The sequence below is a fragment of the Pelophylax lessonae genome, assembly GCF_965119305.1.
Source record: "Pelophylax lessonae genome assembly, chromosome: 7".
In the NCBI taxonomy this organism is placed as follows: domain Eukaryota; kingdom Metazoa; phylum Chordata; class Amphibia; order Anura; family Ranidae; genus Pelophylax; species Pelophylax lessonae.
The window spans coordinates 6,298,848-6,321,347 of NC_138774.1; the positions used below are offsets into that span (position 1 = coordinate 6,298,848).

Genomic DNA, 22,500 nt, shown 5'->3' on the forward strand with positions numbered 1-22,500 from the left:
TTAACCCCTGATGTGCTGGTTACTATATGGTCTCCAGGTGAAGAGTTCTGTTGTGTAACCCTTGCTGTGCTGGATGCTCTCTGAGATCCCTGTCTCCTCTGATACATTGTACCTTTTTACTATTTCCAGTCTGGTGAATGTACTAATTAGGACAGGATTAACTCCAGATGTGCTGGATACTTTTTGTTCTCCAGATGAAGAGTTCTGTTATTTAACCCTTGCTGTGCTGATAGCTGCCTCTTCTAATACATTGTATCTTATTATTTGCAGCCTGATGAATGTATCTAGTTGGGAGGAGAGGATTAACCCCTGGTGTGCTGGATACTTGAATTGTTCTTCTTTAACCCTTGCTGTGCTGATAGCTGCCTCCTCTGATACATTGTATCTTATTATTATTTCCAGTCTCATGAATGTATCCGGTTGGAGGAGAGGATTAACCGCTGATATGCTGGATACTTTATGTTCTTGAGGTGAAGAGGTCGGTTATTTAACCCTTGCTGTGGTGATAGCCGCCTCCTCTGATACATTGTATCTTATTTTTTGCAGCCTGATGAATGGATCCAGTTGGAGGACAGGATTAACCCCTGATGTGCTGGATACTTTATGTTCTCCAGATGAAGTGTCTGTTCTTTAACCCTTGCTGTGCTGATAGCTGCCTCCTCTGATACATTGTATCTTATTATTTCTAGTCTGGTGAATGTATCTGGTTGGTTGGAGGACAGGATTAACCCCTGATGTTCTGTTCTTTTTCTGTGCTGGATGCTTTCTGTGATACATTGTATCTTATTATTTGCAGTCGGAGGAGAGGATTAACCCCTGATGTGCTGGATACTTGAAGTGTTCTGTTCTTTAACCCTTGCTGTGATGGGTGCTCTCTGTGATCCCTCCATCCTCTGATACATTGTATCTTATTATTATTTGCAGTCGGTCGGAGGAGAGGATTAACCCCTGATGTGCTGGGTAGTTGAAGTGTCTGTTCTTTAACCCTTGCTGTGCTGATAGCTGCCTCCTCTGATAAATTGCATCCTATTATTACTTGCAGCCAGACAGAGGAGAAGATTAACTCCTGATGTGCTGGATAGTTGAAGTGTTGTGGTGGTTAACCCTTGCTGTGCTGATACATTGTATCTTTATTATTATTATTTGCAGTCAGTGGGAGGAGAGGATTAACCCCTGATGTGCTGGGTAGTTGAAAGTGTTCTGTTCTTTAACCCTTGCTGTGCTGATAGCTGCCTCCTCTGATACATTGTATCTTATTATTATTTCTAGTATGGTGAATGTATCTGGTTGGGAGGACAGGATTAACCCCTGATGTTCTGTTCTTTTTCTGTGCTGGATGCTTTCTGTGATACATTGTATCTTATTATTTGCAGTCGGAGGAGAGGATTAACCCCTGATGTGCTGGATACTTGAAGTGTTGTGTTCTTTAACCCTTGCTGTGGTGGATGCTCTCTGTGATCCCTCCATCCTCTGATACATTGTATCTTATTATTTGCAGTCGGTTGGAGGAGAGGATTAACCCCTGATGTGCTGGGTAGTTGAAGTGTTCTTTTCTTTAACCCTTGCTGTGCTGATAGCAGCCTTATCTGATAAATTGCATCCTATTATTACTTGCAGCCAGACAGAGGAGAAGATTAACTCCTGATGTGCTGGATACTTGGTGGTTAACCCTTGCTGTGCTGATACATTGTATCTTATTATTTGCAGTCGGTGGGAGGAGAGGATTAACCCCTGTGGCCCCGGGCGGTGTGTATGTGCGGAGCTGAACACATGGTGTCCCTGTGGTTCTCGTAGAATGACAGAGGCTTTGTCCCCGCCCCCCTCGTCCAATCAGAGGCGGCCCCGGCTCCGGATTGGTCGGTGCGGGTGTCAGCTGTGCGGGGCTCCTGTGTCGGGGCTCACACTCGGTCGGAGTGTCAGTGAGGGGAGAGGAGGAGGATGGAGGTGTCGGCGGATCCGTGCGCACTGAGCGGATCCTTCCCCGGGGCCCCGGGCGGAGTGGGGGCCCCCAGCAGTGAATGTCGGATGGTGGAGCTGCACGGGGTGAAGGTCGCTTCCTTCGTCCTGGAGGGGGAGGAACTCATCTGCCTCCCGCAGGTCTTCGATCTTTTCCTGAAGCACCTGGTGGGGGGGCTGCACACCGTCTACACCAAGCTGAAGAGGCTGGACATCACCCCCACCGTCTGTACTGTGGAACAAGTCCGAGTACTGCGGGGGATGGGAGCCATCCAACCCGGGGTCAACCGCTGCAAACTCATCACCCGGAGAGACTTCGAGACCCTCTACAACGACTGCACCAACGCCAGGTACGTGCCTCATACCTCACTACTGTGCCTCATACCTCCTTCTGTGCCTCCCACCTCCTTCTGTGCCTCCCACCTCTCCCAATATGTCAGTGCCTCATACCGCCTAATGTACCTCATACCTCACTCTATACACTGCACCAATGCCAGGTACGTGCCTCATACCTCCTAATGTACCTCATACCTCTCCCAATATGTCAGTGCCTCATACCCCCTACTGTGCCTCATACCTCCTACTGTGCCTCGTACCTCAATCTGTGCCTCATACCTCCCCCAATACTCCATACACTGCACCAACGCCAGGTACGTGCCTCATACCTCACTACTGTGCCTCATACCTCTCCCAATATGTCAGTGCCTCATACCCCCTACTGTGCCTCATACCTCACTCTATACACTGCACCAACGCCAGGTACGTACCTCCTACCTCATACCTCCTACTGTGCCTCATACATCCTACTGTGCCTCATACATCCTACTGTGCCTCATACATCCTACTGTGCCTCATACATCCTACTGTGCCTCATACCTCTCCCAATATGTCAGTGCCTCATACCTCCTACTGTACCTCATACATCCTACTGTGCCTCATACCCCTCCCAATATGTCAGTGCCCCATACCTCCTACTGTGCCTCATACATCCTACTGTGCCTCATACCTCTCCCAATATGTCAGTGCCTCATACCTCCTACTGTGCCTCATACCTCTCCCAATATTCTATATACTGCACCAACGCCAGGTCAGTGCCTCATACCTCATACTGTGCCTCATACCTCCCTACTGTGCCTCATACCTCACTCTATATACTGCACCAACGCCAGGTACGTGCCTCCTACTGTGCCTCATACCTCTCCCAATACTCCATATACTGCACCAACGCCAGGTCAGTGCCTCATACCTCCTACTGTGCCTCATACCTCCCCCAGTACCCTATATACTGCACCAACGCCAGGTCGGTGCCTCCTACCTCATATCTCCCCCCTATACTCTATATACTGCACCGACACTAGGTCTGTGCCTCATACCTCCTTCTGTGTGCCTCATGCCTCTCCCAATACTCTATATACTACACCAATGCCAGGTCAGTGCCTCATACCTCCTACTGTTCCTCATACCTCTCCCAATACTCTATATACTGCACCGACACTAGGTCTGTGCCTTATGCCTCCTTCTGTGCCTCATACCTCTCCCAATACTCCTACATACTGCACCAACCCCAGGTCAGTGCCTAATACCTCTCCCAGTACCACGCATGACTATATATACTGCAGCAACGCCAGGTCAGTGCCTCATACCTCTCTGTACCTCTCCCAGTGCCTCATACCTCTCCCAGTACCATGCATAACACTATAGACTGCACCAACGCCGGGTCAATGCCTCGTACCTTCCACATTACTTCGTACCTCTTACAGTGCCTCATACCTCTGCCAGTACCGCATACCATCACAGTATCATGCATAACTTTATATACTGCACCAACGCCAGGTCACCCCCCTCAGTGCCCAGGTGAGTGTCTCATGCCTCTTCCAGTACCATGCATAACTTGATATACTGCACCAATGCCAGGTCAATGCCTCCTACAGTACCTCATACCTCTCTATACCTAGGTCAGTGCCATACATAACTCTATATACTGTACCAACACCAGGTCAGTGCCTCATTCCTCTCTGTGCTCCATACCTACCTCTCTATGCCTAGGTCAGTGCTTCATACCTCCCTCAGTGTCTCATACCTCTGCCAGTACCTAGGTCATTGCCTCATGCCTTTCTGTGCCTCAAACCTCTGCCAGTACCACTTCACAGTCCATGCCATGCATACTTTTATATACAGCACCAGCTGTGGGTCAGGGTGACTGTCAGTGCTGTCTATGTCAATGCAATGCATTCCTCCTATATATAGCACTAGGTCAGTACCTCATACCTCTGTCAGTACCTCATGCCTCTGTCAGTGTCATGCATCACTCTATATACTGCACCAATGCAATTTTCTGGCTGGTGCCCCATGCTTCACTTTGCAATCTTGTCAACCTTGTGGTAAATGCCTCATGCCTCATTGCCTGCATTATAATGGTCAGTGTCTGTTATCAGTGCAAGGTGCATCTTTATGGCCAGTGCCCCATGCCCCTGTCAATGCAACTTTATGATTAGTGCCTCATGCCTCACTGAATGCAAGGTGCAAGGTTGTGCATCACTAGGTGCCATGCAAAACTTTATATACTACATGAGTGCCTCGTGCCTCACCCAATGCAGTGTGTAACTCATGGTTCATCTAGTGGAATTCACATCTCTATATACTGTATCTGTGCATAATGCCTCAGTCAGTGCAATGGCCAACTATATATTATCAGCCTTCTAGGTCAGTGCCTCATGCCCCACTCAGTGCAATCTGCATGTTAATGATCAGTGCCTCATGCCTCACTCTGCACAATATGCAGATTGTTCTAGTGTGTAAGTGTTTCATGCCTCATTGAGTACAATGTGCAAACTTTTTATTCTATTCAGCCTTGATAGGGCAGTACTTCGTCTCTCACTCGGTACAGTTTCTTACACTGCATCAGTGCCTCGTGCCTCATTACTTACCTAGTGCAATGTGCTACTTCACTTCTACTGTTGTGTCTGTCCATCACACTGTACTTCAGTAAATGTGCAACTTTTTTGTAGTGTATTCTTCCTAGATCAGTGCCTCGTGCCTCACTGAGTGCAACATTTAACATTACTGACTGCAGCCTTGCTAGGTTAGTGCCTCATACCTCACTCGGGTCAATGTACATCTTTATATCCTGCATCAGTGCCTCATTCAGTGTAACATGCAACTATACAGTATATTCTGCACCAACAAGAGGTCAGCACCTCGTGCCTCAATAGACACAATATAGAACTTTATATACAAAGCTTCCCTGGGTCATCGCTTTCACCCTTCCCGCATATAATGGACAACTTTTATATACAACAGCAAGTCAGTGCCTCGTACCTCAACTGAACTGCGTCTGCCAAGAATTGGTGACCTTTATCTTACTATGTATGTAGATGATATCTACAGCCCAACTCCAGGCCAGTGCCTCATGCCTCACACCTTGCATACAGCAATAATGACAGGTAAGACCATTATGTTCTATATACAGCAGCTGGAAAACTGATATATATACTGGTCCTAATATATTCTATATATAGCAACGTCTGATATATACTGGTCATAATATATTCTATATATAGCAATGCTGGGCACTTGTTATATGTTGGGCACAATAGACTGTAAATCTATTGCAGGTGGACACCTGATATATACTGGTCACACTGGTATATACACCATAAGTGAGCGCCTGTTATTATATAGAGGTATGATGGGCACATGACCTGATATATTATATATACCTCAGGTCAGCACCTGTTATATACTGGACTGGGAATGGTAATGCTATCACATCGGGGCACCGGCTGGGCATGCTATGTCATGTCTGTGTTGGCACTATATTATATCTCAGATTGGAACCGGTTTAAAAAATGGAAATAATAATAATATATATCAGCTGGGTAGCGGATATATACCGGGCACACACACAGATATCTATCTCACAGCTGGACACCTGTTGTATACTGGTAACACTGTGTTCTGTATACTGTTACTGGGCACCTTAAATACACGGTTGGGAACTTGTTATATACTGGTCATACTATATTATATATACCACAAATGAACAAGTGTTATATACTGGGCACAGTATATTATATGTATATTACAGCTGGACACAATAATAAAAAAAAAAAAATAAAATTAAAAAAAAATATATATATTATAACCAAAGCTGTATACCTGTTATACCAGGCACAATATAATATACAGTATATACTGGCCACACTATACCACAGCTGAGCACCTGTTATGTACTGGTACAATATTTTTACAGTATATATCTCAGCTGGGTGCCTGGTATATACAGCGCACATTGTTATACCACAGCTGGGCACCTAATAATAAATATTGGGTGTAATATCTTCTATATACCATGGCTGGGTAATTGTTTTATGCTGGAGGAAATATATATCACAGCTGGACACCTGTTATATGCTGGACACAATATATAGTGTATACCGCAACTGGATATCTGTTATATACTGGGCACATTATAATTCCACACACACCCTTTTAAGACATTATATTAGAGATATAGATATATATATATAAAACATATCTCACAGCTGGGTACCTGTTATATGCTGGGCATAATATATTGTATACCACAGCTGAATAGGTGTTCTACTCTCAGCACAGTATATAATGTACTATATACCATAGCGGGAGATCTGTGTGTTGTATGAAGTGTCCGGTGTTGCGCTCTCTTCTCTCTCTCCTGTGCTGATGTAATTTATTATCTTTGTGTTTTGTAGTATGTAGAGTATACATTGTATCGTATGCTGTGTGTGATTTGTTATATGGTGTGCTGTGTGTATGATATACTTTGTATTGTGTGTGTATGTATATTATACACTTTGTGTTGTATGGTGTGTGTGTATATGGTATACATTTGTGTGTCTAATATATACTTTGTATTGTGTGTGATATAATTTGTATTGTGTGTGTGTGTGTGTTATACATTGTATGGTGTGTGTGTGTGATATACTTTGTATTGTATGGTGTGTGTATTCTATACATTGTATGGTTTGTGATATATATTTTGTATGGTGTGTGTGTATTCTATACATTGTATGGTTTGTGATATATATTTTGTATGGTGTGTGTGTATTATTATATACATTGTGTGTGTGTTTGTGTGTATTTTGTATGGTGTGTGTATTATATACATTGTATTGTATGTGTGTGTGTATTATATACATTGCGTGTGTGTGTATTATATACATTGTATGGTGTGTGTGTGTGTGTGTGTGTGTGTGTATTTTGTATGGTGTGTGTATTATCATATACATTGTATGGTGTGTGTGTGTATTATATACATTGCGTGTGTATTATATACATTGTAGTGTGTGTGTGTGTGTGTGTGTGAGTGTATTATATACATTGCGTGTGTGTGTATTATATACATTGTAGTGTGTGTGTGTGTGTGTGTGTGTGTGTGTGTGTATTATATACATTGCGTGTGTGTGTATTATATACATTGTGTGTGTGTATTATATACATTGCGTGTGTGTGTATTATATACATTTTAGTGTGTGTGTGTATTATATACATTGCGTGTGTGTGTATTTATATACATTGTAGTGTGTGTGTATTATATACATTGTAGTGTGTGTGTATTATATACATTGTATGGTGTGTGTGTGTGTGTGTGTGTGTGTGTGTGTATTTTGTATGGTGTGTGTATTATCATATACATTGTATGGTGTGTGTGTGTATTGTATACATTGCGTGTGTGTGTATTATATACGTTGTGTGTGTGTGTGTATTATATACATTGTATGGTGTGTGTGTGTGTATTATATACATTGTATGGTGTGTGTGTGTGTGTTTGTGTGTATTTTGTATGGTGTGTGTATTATCATATACATTGTATGGTGTGTGTGTGTATTATATACATTGCGTGTGTGTGTATTATATACATTGTAGTGTGTGTGTGTATTATATACATTGTAGTGTGTGTATTATATACATTGTAGTGTGTGTGTGTATTATATACATTGTAGTGTGTGTATTATATACATTGTGTGTGTGTGTGTGTGTGTGTGTGTGTGTATTATATACATTGCGTGTTATATACAGTGTGTATGGTGTGTGTGTGTGTGTGTGAGTATTGTATACATTGTGTGTGTTATATACAGTGTGTGTGTATATTGTATGGTGTGTGTGTGTGTGTGTGTGTGTGTGTGTGTGTGTGTGTGTGTGTGTATATTGTGTGGTGGGATTGGGTGACTCTCTGCCCCTTCTTGCACCCGTTGGGTTTTCGGTGCCATTCTTCCTGTTTTGTATATTTTGTCACCTTTTTGTATTCCGGAGTCCCATAGAAGGTCGGACTCCCAGCCTGGTGTCTGTGGATTGTTCCTCGCTCCGCTTCTGATTCTTCCTCTGACTTTAATTAGATTGCTTTTATCAGACCAGCTGCTGCCAAGCAGAGACGACTTTGTCTGCTTTCTAAGTTTTAGTAAATCTCATTCAGAGAAATCTTTCACTTCTCACAAGTATTGAAGAATATTCACAGGACGTCATCTGCTCAGCTTCCTTCCATGAAAAGTGTTTCTGTAGCAGGTGTTCATGAGAGGTCAATGAATTCTACATGGGGTTAGCGAGCGACTGGTCTGTCATTACTTATCGCCATAGCATTGTACCGCATGGATGTTCGTTCTCACAGGAGGAGAAAAAACATCAAAAATGCTTCGCCACCGAAAGACGTATCGCAGCACATCAATATATTCCTCCTTCTGTGACTGAACCCTGAATATTTCACCTGCTGGATATGGTGAAACAATGTAACCATCAACTTTTACATTTTATGTTTGTTGCTGAGTACTCAGCAGTGCAAAGTGATTGTTTTTATAAATTTTTGTGTAAATATTTAACACTGTCCAGACCTTACATGTAGCCGGGAACTCGGGACGACGCAGTGCGCCGGGAATATGCATAGGACTATTCAAAATGGCGGCACTCAGTGGGTTTATATTGCGTTATACATTTAATCAGTGAAACGTGTGTGTGTGTGTGTGTGTATGTATGTTATATATATAATGTTTTAACCAATATATGTCTTGGTTATAACCTCCTATATATACATTGTAACGCATAGCGCTATATATATATATATATATATATATTTGTACTAGTGACACGGTCTGTCTGATCTCACCTGCTGCTGATATAAATGATTGTATAAAGAGAGCGTCTGCCTGTGCCTGCTGGGAGATTACAGACAAACCATCCATCAGCCGCTATATTTACTCATCTTCATATACCTTCCATTGATTTTATTTATTTTTTCTCTATATTCCTCTCTGCCTGTGTGTGCATTAAGAAAGCTTCCGGTCTGCAAGAGAAATCCTGACCAATAATATCTGAGGGAATGCAGAAAGCGTCTCAAAAAGACCTGGCTTTAGGGAATTGTATAGAGGCATCAAAATAGCCAAGCCTTTTTTTTTATTATTATTTTTTTTGTATGTGTTTTTGTTTTAAATAACTTTTTGTACTTTTTGTTTAATTTTTGTTTTTTAGTTACATTTTTGTTTTTCTTTGTTTAAATTTTTTGGCTTTGTTTTTTGTGTGTTTTTTTTTTTTTTTTTTTTTTTTTTTTTTTTTGTGTTTTGTCTGAATGTAGGCCCATTGAAGATGAGTCCTCTTCCTTTTAATGGCCTCCCTATCCTCGCTCCTCTGTTCTGAGCATCCATTCCTCTTTTGGTAATTGAATAAACTTCACACAAAACAGAATCTTTTTTTTTTTATATTCTGTTATGAGTTAATTGCAATTGTGAAATTTACTCTTTTTGTTTTCTTGCCAATTGGGGCATTTATTTATTAAAAACGTATTAAATTCCAAAATCTGGTACACACAGTGATTGTAGAGAGTAGAGACCTTTATGGCGGTATGACAGTATGCTGTCGGTATGTAGAGAATTGTCTCTGAGCAGTTAGAAGGATCACAGTTGTAAATCTTGTCCCCTTCCCGTCATTGGTTTGTGTGTTGGCCGTTGGACACAAGAAGAATCGGAGTCCATTCCGCTCTCAGCACATATTTATAGATGGACTGATATGCAATAGATATATATTTACATTGAAGAGATACAGAAATATATATCTGTAGCTATTCATCATACTATATATATGTTTTCTTAAATGAATAGATACAGGTAGATGTATAGATGGAGGGATACGGGTAGATATATTGTTACATGGATGGATCCAGGTACAGTAGATAGATATAGTTGGATGGGTACAGATGCAGGTGGATGGATGGATAGATACAGGTGGACACAGGTAGATGTATAAATGGATGTATACAGGTGGCTGGATGGATACAGGTAGATACATAGGTGGATGGATGGATACAGGTAGATGTATAGATGGATGGGTACAGGTAGATGTATAGTTACATGGATGGATACAGGTACAGTAGATGTATAGATGAATGGATACAGGTAGATGGATGGATGCAGTTAGATGTATATAGGTGGGTGGATGGTTACAGATGGATGGATACAGGTGGATGTATGTGTGGATGGATGGATACAGGTAGATGTATGTGGGGATGGATGGATGGATACAGGTAGATGTATGTGTGGATGGATGGATACAGGTAGATGTATGTGTGGATGGATGGATACAGGTAGATGTATGTGTGGATGGATGGATACAGGTAGATATATGTGTGGATGGATGGATACAGGTAGATATATGTGTGGATGGATGGATACAGGTGGGTGGATGTATGTGTGGATGGATGGATACAGGTAGATGCATATATGGATGGATGGATACAGGTAGATGTATGGATGGATACAGGTAGATATAAAGGTAAGTGGATGGATGGATACATAGATGTATAGCTATGGACTAAATTCAGACACATCATTAGATACATTGGTTCCTAGATATATAAATAGTTGGATGGATGGAAAGATACACAGATGGATAGATGTGTGTGTATGTATATATGTGGGTGTGTGTGTATGTGTATATATATTTGTCCATATCCCAAAGGAGCTTGCAATCTATAACAGTACAGCTAGTAGTATTTAGTCACTTTTTTTTTTTTTTTTTTTAATATAGTTTTTGTTTTTTGCGCTGCCTTTATTTTTTTCAAAAAGTTGTAACAATCAGAAAGATAAATCATGAGCAGAACCACCCATGTATAATGGACAGAGGTGTGACCAGGATGTTCCAGGTGAGGCTCTGTATCATGTAGTGATCGTAAGTTGCGATCATCATAGGCACAAATAAAGCCAAGATTATTGACCAACCGGGCCCTGTGAAGTTGGACGCACCGTCTGACATCGTCCTGCCATGAAACCTGCTTTGGGGTGGAAAGACGCCTAAAGAGTCCTAAAACAAGAAATGGGTAAGAACACAAAAAGGAAGAAGGAGAACGCAAGGAATAGGGAGGGGGGGGGGGTTGGTGATAGGGGGGGCTGGCAGGGCAGCACAACCGGGGGGGGGGGGGGTAGAGAGTGAGCGTACACCTGTCGCCCAAAACCAGTATAGTGATCCGGTTCCTGAAAGAGCGGAAACTCTTTATTTATATATATATATATATGTGTGTGTGTGTGTATGTATGTATGTATGTGTATATATATATATATATATATATATATATATATATTTATTAGTGTATGTATGATAGATAGATATATTAATAATAAAAATAATTTTTTTTTTCAAAACTTTGCTGAGCAAGAGATTTCAATCCTGTAAAACATTTCAGGGACTTTGAATTTTTTTATTTTATTTCTTTTTTTTTTTTATTATTCATGTCCTTTATAGAGCTGGTCTGACCTTCCATTTCCCTAATGTCCTCCACTTTTAAGGATCCATTGGTGTAAAGTAGGTGGGTTTGACACTTACACGCCCCGTGTTGCATTACCTAGATGTCTCTCTGTTGACTTCTTCTAAGTGGTCACTGGTATGGTGTTATGGTGCAGCAGGTAAAAGGACGGTGTGAATGGCAGGGGCCTATCAGTAAATTGTTGTCATTGTAAAAGGTGCTGAGCAGTGGTCAGGACCAATATTATGGGTAACATGTCCCTTCTGTCAGCTTCTGAAGTTCTAATGGGTGAAGACGTGAATTGGATAACCTATGGAATGCCTTCAACATTACAGAACCAGTCCAGCTGAATGCGACCCAACTACTGGTAATACCATGACCTGGATCCTTGTTTCCACTGACTGGTACGGTTCGGTACACAATTTTTTTTCTGTTTCCATTGTCAAAAGCTGTGAATGTTACCCTGATTCCGAAACGTACCGTACCACTTTTTTGGGACCCTTTCGTTGGGGAACCAAGCACATTGGGGACCGCCTGTACCAACAGGGTGGAGCTACACTGTTGACTTGAGGTACTGTTGACTTGAGGTACTGTTGACTTGAGGTACTGTTGACTTGAGGTACTGTTGGCGGTGGAAACGCAAGCCTGATGAAGGTGTACCGTTCCAAACCGTACCGCTCAGTGGAAACGAGGCAAAAGAGAACCTTCACAGAAAACTGAAAAAAGATGGCGTGCCAACCTATTGCATTAATGCATTTGGCTGGTTGGCCCCCTTTATTCATTTTCTAGAGACTTTAAAGACACCCCCAGTCTTAGAGGGCGGCAAGGCTTGAAGCCATCCCCCTTGAGATGTAAAGTACTACTTCAATCTTTGCCTGGCTATCCTACTTTATGCTCAAGAACCTTTGTTGCCTAGAACCTTCACAGACCCACAATCTCCTGGTCTTGCCAAAATAAAGCAAAAAAGACCACAAACACACGCCTGTTGGGTCAGAAACCGATCGAACATCCATGATGTTTTTGGATTGTGAGAAGATCCGAGATCACCCACAGGAAACCCTTACAGAGGGGGCACTGAAAACCACTGAACCCAGGACCCCAGTGCTGTATGACCACAAAACTGCAGGTGGTCACTGCGCTGACGTAGTTGCGTTGGGTCACTGTGATTTACGTGTTTTTGCGGTTGGATGCAGATGGAGGTTTTGTGCGTTGCTGCGTATATCTGCATGTTGCCTTCTTTCTCTCGCAGCAGGTTCACTCTCGGCAACGTTTTGTAGCCGTCTCCTGAGTATCAGGTGTGCATTCCTATGGTAACTTGTGTCAGCAGAAAGGCAGACACGGGTTCTCTGAATTATTAAGGAGGATTTAAAGACTTTGGATGTGTCGATGAGAAGTACACGGTGTCAGGGAAGGAGGACAGATGGGGCCGGCAATGTAATTGTCAAGGTGTTTCCTCTGCCTGTGTTCAGGCTCTGTAGCACATCCCACCGATCGTATTATCTGAATAAGGCTTCATTCACACATGAGTCGTGTTTTTGAGCATTTTTTTTGGGTGTTTTGTTGTGCGTTTGAGCGTTTTTTATCTTTTTTTTTTTATTATTTATTTTTTTTTTTCAGCGTTTTTATGAACGTTTCTGTACAGCATTTTTTAACTTTATTTATTTAAAAAAAAAAAAAAAAAAAGAAAAAGATGATAAAAGCAGCGCCAAATTGGAAGTGATTGAGCATAAACGTCCAATATAATGAAATGCAGTCCAAAATATTATAGTCCCCATGAAGAGGGGAGAGCCAAAGTAGGGTTCCCGGATACCAGTGATGTACACCCAATCGTGGTAGTCACACAGAATGCTTACCAGAGGTGATTGACCCCCCTTAGGTGGTCATATCAGGCGTGTAAAATCTACAGATTAACAACCAAGGAAAACCAGAGGACAAGATGCTGGAACAATCCCAACAATATCTACAAAAACCATCTCCAAAAATTACCTAAAAAAAATTAAGGAAAACCAATAGTGCAGACTGTACAAACAGGTGTTTAATAAAATAGAGGTATTGCACTTACATTCTTGTGAAAGAGTCGGAGCATATCATAAAGTCAAATGAACCGCGATAAAACAGCGTGCTGAATGTTCTGCCAGAGGTGTCGCCTTACGCGTGTCGTCATAGCAATGACGTCATCAGAGGCCAAAAATAAAAAATAAATAAATCATCGGTTTCATCATTTGCCACTAAGTTGTTTAGATTTTTCAGCGCTTTTATTTATTTTACGTGCCTTTTTTGGTTTGGGGTTAATTTATATTTTTTTATTAATATTTTAAAGATGTGTTTTTTTTTTTTTTTTTTTTTTGTTCAAGGTTTAATATTCGAGTTGGGGTTGGGTTAATATTTAGGGTTAGGATTTGAGTTGAAGGAGTTGGGGCTTAATATTAGGCTTCAGTGTTAGGGGTTAATATTTAAGGGTTAGGATTTGAGTTGAGGGAGTTAGGGCTTATTAGGCTTTGGGGTTAATATTTAGGGTTAGGATTTGAGTTGGGGGGGTTAGGGCTTAATATTAGGGTTTGGGGTTAATATTTAGGGTTAGGATTTGAGTTGGGGAGGGGGTTAGGGCTTAATATTAGGGTTTGGGGTTAATATTTAGGGTTAAGATTTGAGTTGGGTGGGATTGGGGTTTAATATTAGGCTTTGGGGTTAGGGGTTATTAGGGTTAGAATTTGAGTTGGGTGGGTTAGGGCTTAATATTAGGATTTGGGGTTAGGTTAATATTTAGGGTTAGGATGTGAGTTGGGGGGGGGGGTTAGGGCTTATTGGGCTTTGGGGTTAGGGGTTAATATTTAGGGTTAGGATTTGAGTTGGGGGGTTAGGGCTTAATATTGGGTATGGGGTTAATATTTAGGGTTAAGATTAGAGTTAGGGGTTAGGGTAATTTTTTTTATTTTTAATTATGATTTAACTATTATGTATGATTTACATTATTATGATTATGATTTTATTCTTTGTCATTTTTTTTTTTTTTTTTTAAGAGGTTGATATTCAAGTTGGGGTTAGGGGTTAATATTTAGGGTTAGGATTTTGAGTTGCGGGGGGGGGGGGATAGGGCTTAATATTTTTAGGGTTAGGATTTGAGTTGGGGGGTTAGGGTCTAATATTAGGCTTTGGGATTAGGGGTAAAATTAGAGTAAGTGGTTAGGGTAATTTTATTTTTAATTAATTTTTATTTTATTTTTTTCCTTACTATTATTGTATTTTTTTTTTTTTAATTCTTGCATTTTTAGCAAACTAAAAAATGTGTGTAATGCACATTTCAATGCATTTCAGTTGCGGGGGGGGGGGGGGGGGGGGAAGCTTCAAAAAGCACCATCTGCCCTATTCAGGCAACAAAAAAAACTTTTTTGAGTTTCAGGTGTTTGGCTTCAGGTGACTTGGAGTGGAGATGTGAACGGTCTCCATAGAGAATCATTGATTTTATTTTTTCTCCTCCAGTGTTTTGGAGCTTTGAGCTACAAAACACTCAGGTGTGTGAATGGGGCCAGGAAAAATGGAGCTGCAGCTTTACCTGGTTCCCCCTCCCTCCCTCCACCAACAGGTCATGTGTTAAAAAATTTCCAGGTAGCACAGAGACTTCGCTCACAGGATGAGCCGCCAAATCGGCCGCCCTACAAGGTTCTGCACAATCGGTGACCGTTCCAGAAGACTTTATGGACAAGATTGAGAGTTTAAACCTTAGCTGAAGCCAGATAATGCGAGAATGATGTGTCCATATACAGGAAATAAATATGTGCGTTGTATGTGAACATTTATTGTAAGATGTAATCTAAGCAAAACGATGGAAAACTGGCAGAATCCCAGTTCCAGGAAAAGATTTATCTGCCAGGTTGGAGACTAAAAATGTACAGGATTTTGAACAATTGGTATCTCTTATGGGATGCTAAAACTTGATTTGGTAGTGACCCTTGTAATATTTGGGGGGGGCTCACTTGTATTATTTAGTCCTCTACAAAAAAAATGCAATATTAATTCTAAAAATCAGGTTTGTGTGTACATAATCTGATGTAGTGTACCAGGCCTAACCCCCCTCTGAGTGATCTCTGTACATGGCAGGGATTGTAACAAACGTTTGTTGCAGATCAGGTTTGTCTATAAAGTTAACAAAACTTTGCCAAAAGATTTATCAAAATTTTAAATAACAGGCAATTCCGCAAAATGATTGTCCCTCGAAACAGTGAAGGGTTGCACCATTATAAATGTCCCCGTTCCAGAAGAAATGTGTGTACTCTAAGAAGAGACGAGGGGACGGCGGAGCATGCGTGTTTATCATTCCCGGTACGGGTCAGCACTTCTATTAGGCTTTAATTAAAATCTCCAATCTGACGTCACGTCTGCTGAAATGGTGAAGTGGAGTTTGTAGCTCTTGTCGCCCCCGAAGGTGCCGTGTTATAAATATTTATCATTTTGTAGAATGTTGTCAAATAAAATAATTTTATCAGATTTTTATTTTTTTTTTCTCTTGTTGGAAAATCTGTAACAATTTGTTACCAGTCGCCTCGGCTGAATCATTAAATCACCGCAGCAGAAAACCTTTAGGGCTCATTGCACACTGCAGCGTAGAAAAGCTGCTTCTACAGGTTGGAGCTTTTTTTTTTTTTTTTTTAATTTTTTTTATTTAATTTTTTTAATTTGAGCTGTGTGTGTGTGTGAATTAGAATAAATATATAATAATTATATATTTAATATGTGTGTGTGTATGTATGTATGTGTGTATGTGTGTGTGTATGTATGTATGTATGTATGTATATGTGTATATATATATATATATATATATATATATATATATATATATATATATATATATAAAATGTGTGTAATATAAATTATATAATAATTATTTAATAATAATATTGTAATTTAATTATATATTTAATAATAATAATGTGTGTATATGTAAGTGGGTAATTAGTATAGTTTGCATTCGAAGAAAAAAAAAAAATCCTAAGACCAAGACTGGGCATGCTCAGAAAGGGAAGAACACATACACAACAATTCAACACATGACCTCACTTCTGAAGTTGTGTCGTATGAGAATTTTCATATGAAATTAACCCCTTCACTTTCCATAGACGAGCGTGCAACAAAAAATTAAAGGAAAATAGTCCGATAATCTGATGGAGTGTACCAGGCCTAACCCCCCCTCTGAGTGATCTCTGTACATGGCAGGGATTGTAACAAACTTAATTGCAGATTTCTACCTTTTTTAGTTTGTCTGAAAAAAAAAAAAATAGCGGTTTCTCTGTGTCCATGTGCACAGTAAATGGGAGTGATTTTATAATTATCAATCAGCTTCTGCACTTGCAGGGCTCTAGGGAGGAAAGTGAAGGTGGCAGGGTCTGCATCCCTTTTTAGATGGGATTTCCCTTTGGGAATATCTCAATACAAAATGACTTGTTTTGTTTTCAGGAGATGTCCAAAATCTGACTTGTATCTTAGTGCAGACTTCTGGGAAAATCAGCGAGCCAATCACACAAGCAGGAAATGACATTTCTGGGGGGATGTACTGTATACTATCTGTGTACAGAGCGCCTCCTGGTGGCCATATTGTTTTTTACAGAAAATTACAGCGGCTGAAGATTGAAAAAGGAAAGGGAATTTTTAGGAACATTCAATTACAATATGACATGTGTCACAATTTTATAGGAAATAATAAAATTTATTTTGTAATTTTTATTTTTTAAAATTTTGTTTGGGGGGGGATTATGTGTGTGTGTGTGTATATCTTATTATTATTATTTATTATTATTATTCATTCATTCCCCCCCCCCCCCTTAACTCCTTTTTTACTCCCAAATGACTAAAAATAATATATATATTAAATTTTTTTTCTTGTGCTAGCAGTTCTGACATTTTTAGGTTTAGTTTGCACGGGGCCTTAGTGTGCGCCATTCCAAGGTATATAGGATAAAAGTTTTTGACCTTAAAACGCAGACAAAGTTACTTCTATACATTGTTTAAACTAAACGTAACTTCTGTTTGTCACTACTTCTGTTTCGGGAATTACTAACAATTTTTATCCTAATGATATAGGAATGTATCCTAACAACAACATAGGGGTGGATTTACTAAAAGCAAATGGACTGTGCAGTTGCACTCCTTTTTCTCAGTGAATGTAATGTGGTAAAGTTTCACTTTGTAAAGGATACCCAATCGGGTGCAACGAAAATTAAGAGAAAAAAAAAAATTATATATATATATTATATAATTTTTTTTTATTTTTTTTTTTTGCTTGTGCATGATTGGATGATGGAAATTGGAAATTGCCCATAACTTCACCACAATTACTAAGCTCTGGGGGGAAATGAGTGCAGCTGCAAAGTGCACAGTTTATTTGCCTTTCATAAATCAACCCCAGTGTATCCTTATTCAAATTATTATCCCAACCATCAGGTCAGCTCCTCTAACAGAGTTTCTTGGAGCGTTTTTCAAGCTGAAAACGCTGAATGCTACTAAAACAGCTTTTTTTTACTTTTTTTATACTGCAAAAATGCTAATGCTTGTAAATGCTACTAAAATGCTACTAGAAGCTGGCGCAAAAATGCGATTTTTTTTTTTTTTTTTTTTTTTTTTTTTTTTTTTTTTTTTTTCCCCTCGTGCAATGAGCCACCATGCTTTGCAGCATTCTGCAATGCAGGTGTAGTGCCATTCAAAATGTAATGTGCATTGGCGTGTGTTGCAGTAACCACAACGCAGAAATCTAAGTGTATATGTGAACCCAGTTATAAAAAAAAAAAAAAAAAAAAAAAGTTCTTTTTTGGAATCCTTACAGCTTTATGCAGCTGATCTTCTGCAACCTTTTTCCCAACCCCAGCAATGGTTGCAGGGCATTCCTCAGAGCAAGATTTCTGATGGTGACAATAGTGGACAATGACTGTGAAATGTGTGCCTGAAACTGCAATTTGTAGACTTCTTCATCAATTGCTTGTGTGACAAGGTGACAACACAGGAGCATGACTGGGAGAAAGGGACCGAGCGTTGTCACCCTATAACAGGAAGTGTCTGAACAAGGTCCTCCAGGGCAGGACCACAAAGGATTATTTCAAGGAAAAAAAGATTATTTTTAAACTTTACGTAATAACTAAATTAAACGCCACACTTTTTTTTTTTTTTATGCGATTTAATCAAAACCATAATCGGCCAACTAATCGATTATGAAAACTTTTTTTTTTTTTTTTTTTTTTTTTTTTTTTTTTTTTAAATGGCGATCGTTTGAAATATTTATTTGGTCACGTGGTATTTGAGCAATGGTCTTTCAAACGCAATTTTTTTGGAAAAAATGCACTTCACTGAATTTTAAAAAACTAAACCTTAAAGTTAGCCCAATTTTTTTGTATAATGTGTGAGATGTCACACTGAGTAAGTAGATAGCTAACCTGTTATGGTTTTAAGATTGCGCACACTCGTGGAATGGCGACAAACTACGGTACTTAAAAATCTCCATAGTCGACGCTTTAAATGCTTACCAGTTTAGAGTTGCAGAAGGGGAAGGGGCTAGAATTATTGCTCTCACTCTGACGATCGCGGCGATACCTCACGTGTGATTTGAATAATGTTTACATTGGCGGGTGCGACTTGGGTATGCATTTTTCTTTGTTGGTGCGCAAGCAATTTTATTATTATTATTTTTTTTTTTTTTTAAGCAACAGTGTTAAAAATCATTAAAAAACAAAATGTAAGTGATCACTTATTGCTGTCACAAGAAATGTAAACATCCCTTGTGACAGTAATAGCAGTGACAGGTACTCTTTTTATAGAGGGATCGGGAGGAATGTGACAGTAATAGCAGTGACAGGTACTCTTTATGGAGGGATCGGGGGAATGTGACAGTAATAGGCAGTGACAGGTACTCTTTATGGAGGGATCGGGGGAATGTGACAGTAATAGCAGTGACAGGTACTCTTTATGGAGGGATCGGGGGGAATGTGACAGTAATAGGCAGTGACAGGTACTCTTTATGGAGGGATCGGGGGGAATGTGACAGTAATAGGAGTGACAGGTACTCTTTATGGAGGGATCGGGGGGGAATGTGACAGTAATAGCAGTGACAGGTACTCTTTATGGAGGGATCGGGGGAATGTGACAGTAATAGGCAGTGACAGGTACTCTTTATGGAGGGATCGGGGGGAATGTGACAGTAATAGCAGTGACAGGTACTCTTTATGGAGGGATCGGGGGGAATGTGACAGTAATAGCAGTGACAGGTACTCTTTATGGAGGGATCGGGAGGAATGTGACAGTAATAGGAGTGACAGGTACTCTTTATGGAGGGATCGGGGGGGGGATGTGACAGTAATAGCAGTGACAGGTACTCTTTATGGAGGGATCGGGGGGAATGTGACAGTAATAGGCAGTGACAGGTACTCTTTATGGAGGGATCGGGGGGAATGTGACAGTAATAGGAGTGACAGGTACTCTTTATGGAGGGATCGGGGGGAATGTGACAGTAATAGGAGTGACAGGTACTCTTTATGGAGGGATCGGGAGGAATGTGACAGTAATAGGAGTGACAGGTACTCTTTATGGAGGGATCGGGGGGAATGTGACAGTAATAGGAGTGACAGGTACTCTTTATGGAGGGATCAGGGGTCTGAAAGACACCAAACCCCTCCTCCACGCTTCAATGCATTCAAAATGTCAATCGTTTTAGGTCAGTTTAAAAAAAAATAAATAAAAAAGCTGCAGTGTGCAAGAGGCCTTATAGGAGTGTCCAATGTAGATAAATTGGGGAACCCCCCCCCCCCCCCCAGGGTATCATCCCATAAACTGTATTTAAAGCAGAAACAAAACCGATGTGGAAGCAGCACTTTATATATGCTTAATAATAATAATAATAATAATAATAATAATAATAATAATAATAATATGCCTTCCAGAGTGAAAAAGACAGAAGATCATTAAAAACAAGGAATTTTCTTAAAATAACATTTACCTAGAAGGCCTCTTGCACATGATACTCTTGTTTTGAGCATCTACTTTTTTAGACAGTTTTTATTTATTATTTGCACGTATTTATGCTGTTTATTGCGTATATGCGTTTGCGCGCAAATTCACGAAAGCATATTCTCGCATTTTTGTTTGGGAAAATATGTAAATGAGTATTGCACGTTTGTAAATTATTGACAAAAAAAGCATATTTTCTATTAATAATAATAATAATAATAATAATAATTTTGTATTTATTTTTACTGAATAATGCACAGCTCTTACTTACATTACAATTAATGGTTTGTATTTTAGCTCAGTTTAAAAAAAAAAAAAAAAAATCTGTACTGACCTTTTTTAAGCTACAGTGTGCAAGATGCCTAAAAAAATGGTCTTTGGCAAATACACTAATCGTTAAAACCATCAAAAATGTGTCATAGATGGCATTCAGGGTGGTAATAGCTGGTTTACGGGTTTCTTGGGTTGATCTGTTTAATCGGGACCATAAGTATCGTACTTCCAGAAATATTCAATTACAGCAACTTGTACTGATAGAAATAAAATCTGTCTTAATGGAACTTCTGCAGTCTGTCGGTGGCTGGGTGGGCGTTTTGTCAATACGTTTTTGCGCCCCCTGGATGGTTCAGGGTGTCCTCCATGCCATAATTGTGGGGGGTGTTTATTTATTTTTTTGGTTTTTTATTTTTTGTTTGTTTTTCCTCCTCCTCCTACTACTACTACTACTACTACTACTACTACTACTACTACACATACTACTACACATACTACTACACATACTACTACTACTACTACTACTACTACTACACATACTACTACTACTACACATACTACTACTACACATACTACTACTACTACTACTACTACTACACATACTACTACTACTACACATATGGTCTTGATTAAGCGAGTCCATCTGCGAAACATGTGGACCAACTTGTACCACCTAGAATGCCAATCAATGACACCTTTTTTGATGGTTTTAACAAATATTGTGTCTGCTGAATTTGATTAAAATTTTTAGATGTGGATATTATTTGTAGCGAACATTTGGCTGCTGAAACATATCGGCCAAAAATAGTGTTTTTGGCATTTGACGATCGAGAAAAAGGTGCCGCTAATGGTTTCCGAAAATGCATTCATTTCTGCTTGCGATTTTACAACTCTTATAGTGTTTTTCATAGGTCATGTGACAAAAAAACCTAATACGGCTGTATTTGATGCGTTTTTGCTGTGTTTGGAATGCATTTCAGATGCAGCAAGCAAGATTTTTGCCATGCTTTTACTGTGCTTTAGGATGTGTTTTTCACAGGGCAGCTTTCTTGCTGCGTTTTCAATGCATTTCATCGGGAAGGTGCATCTTTTTGGTGCAGGGTTTTTTTTTTTTTTTTTTTTAACTGATCAAAAATGCAGCATGCAAGATATTTAACACCACAACAAACCATTGTGAATAAGGCATACGTTTTTTCTTGAGCTTTTCGTGAGCTTTTCGTGAGCTTTTCGTGAGCTTTTCGTGAGCTTTTCGTGAGCTTTTCGTGAGCTTTTCGTGAGCTTTTCTTGAGCTTTTCTTGAGCTTAGACTCGGTTCACAGTGGGGCGGCACCACGACTTCGGAGCGACTTGCAGGGACTTAACATAATGGAAGTCTATGCAAGTCGCTCCGAGGTCGCCCCGAAGTAGTACAGGACCCTTTTTCTAACTTGGAGCGACTTGTATTAGAATGGCTCCTGTACCAGTCAATGGACCGCGAGGGAGCGCGACTTGTCAGGCTGACAAGTCACCTGACAAGTCGGCACT

General features: G+C 40.1%; 1 protein-coding gene across 3 annotated transcripts in view; it reads left to right on the plus strand.

Annotated features, from left to right (window-relative positions):
- The first annotated feature begins 1,962 nt into the window (after positions 1-1,962).
- DACH2 (dachshund family transcription factor 2) overlaps positions 1,963-22,500 on the plus strand; it is a 680,850-nt gene continuing 660,312 nt past the window's right edge. For all 3 annotated transcript variants that reach the window (XM_082263125.1, XM_082263126.1, XM_082263127.1), the window contains exon 1: positions 1,963-2,306. In XM_082263125.1, coding sequence (XP_082119251.1) covers positions 2,026-2,306 — 281 coding nt within the window. In that variant the 5' untranslated portion in view covers positions 1,963-2,025. The remainder of the gene's footprint in view (positions 2,307-22,500) is intronic.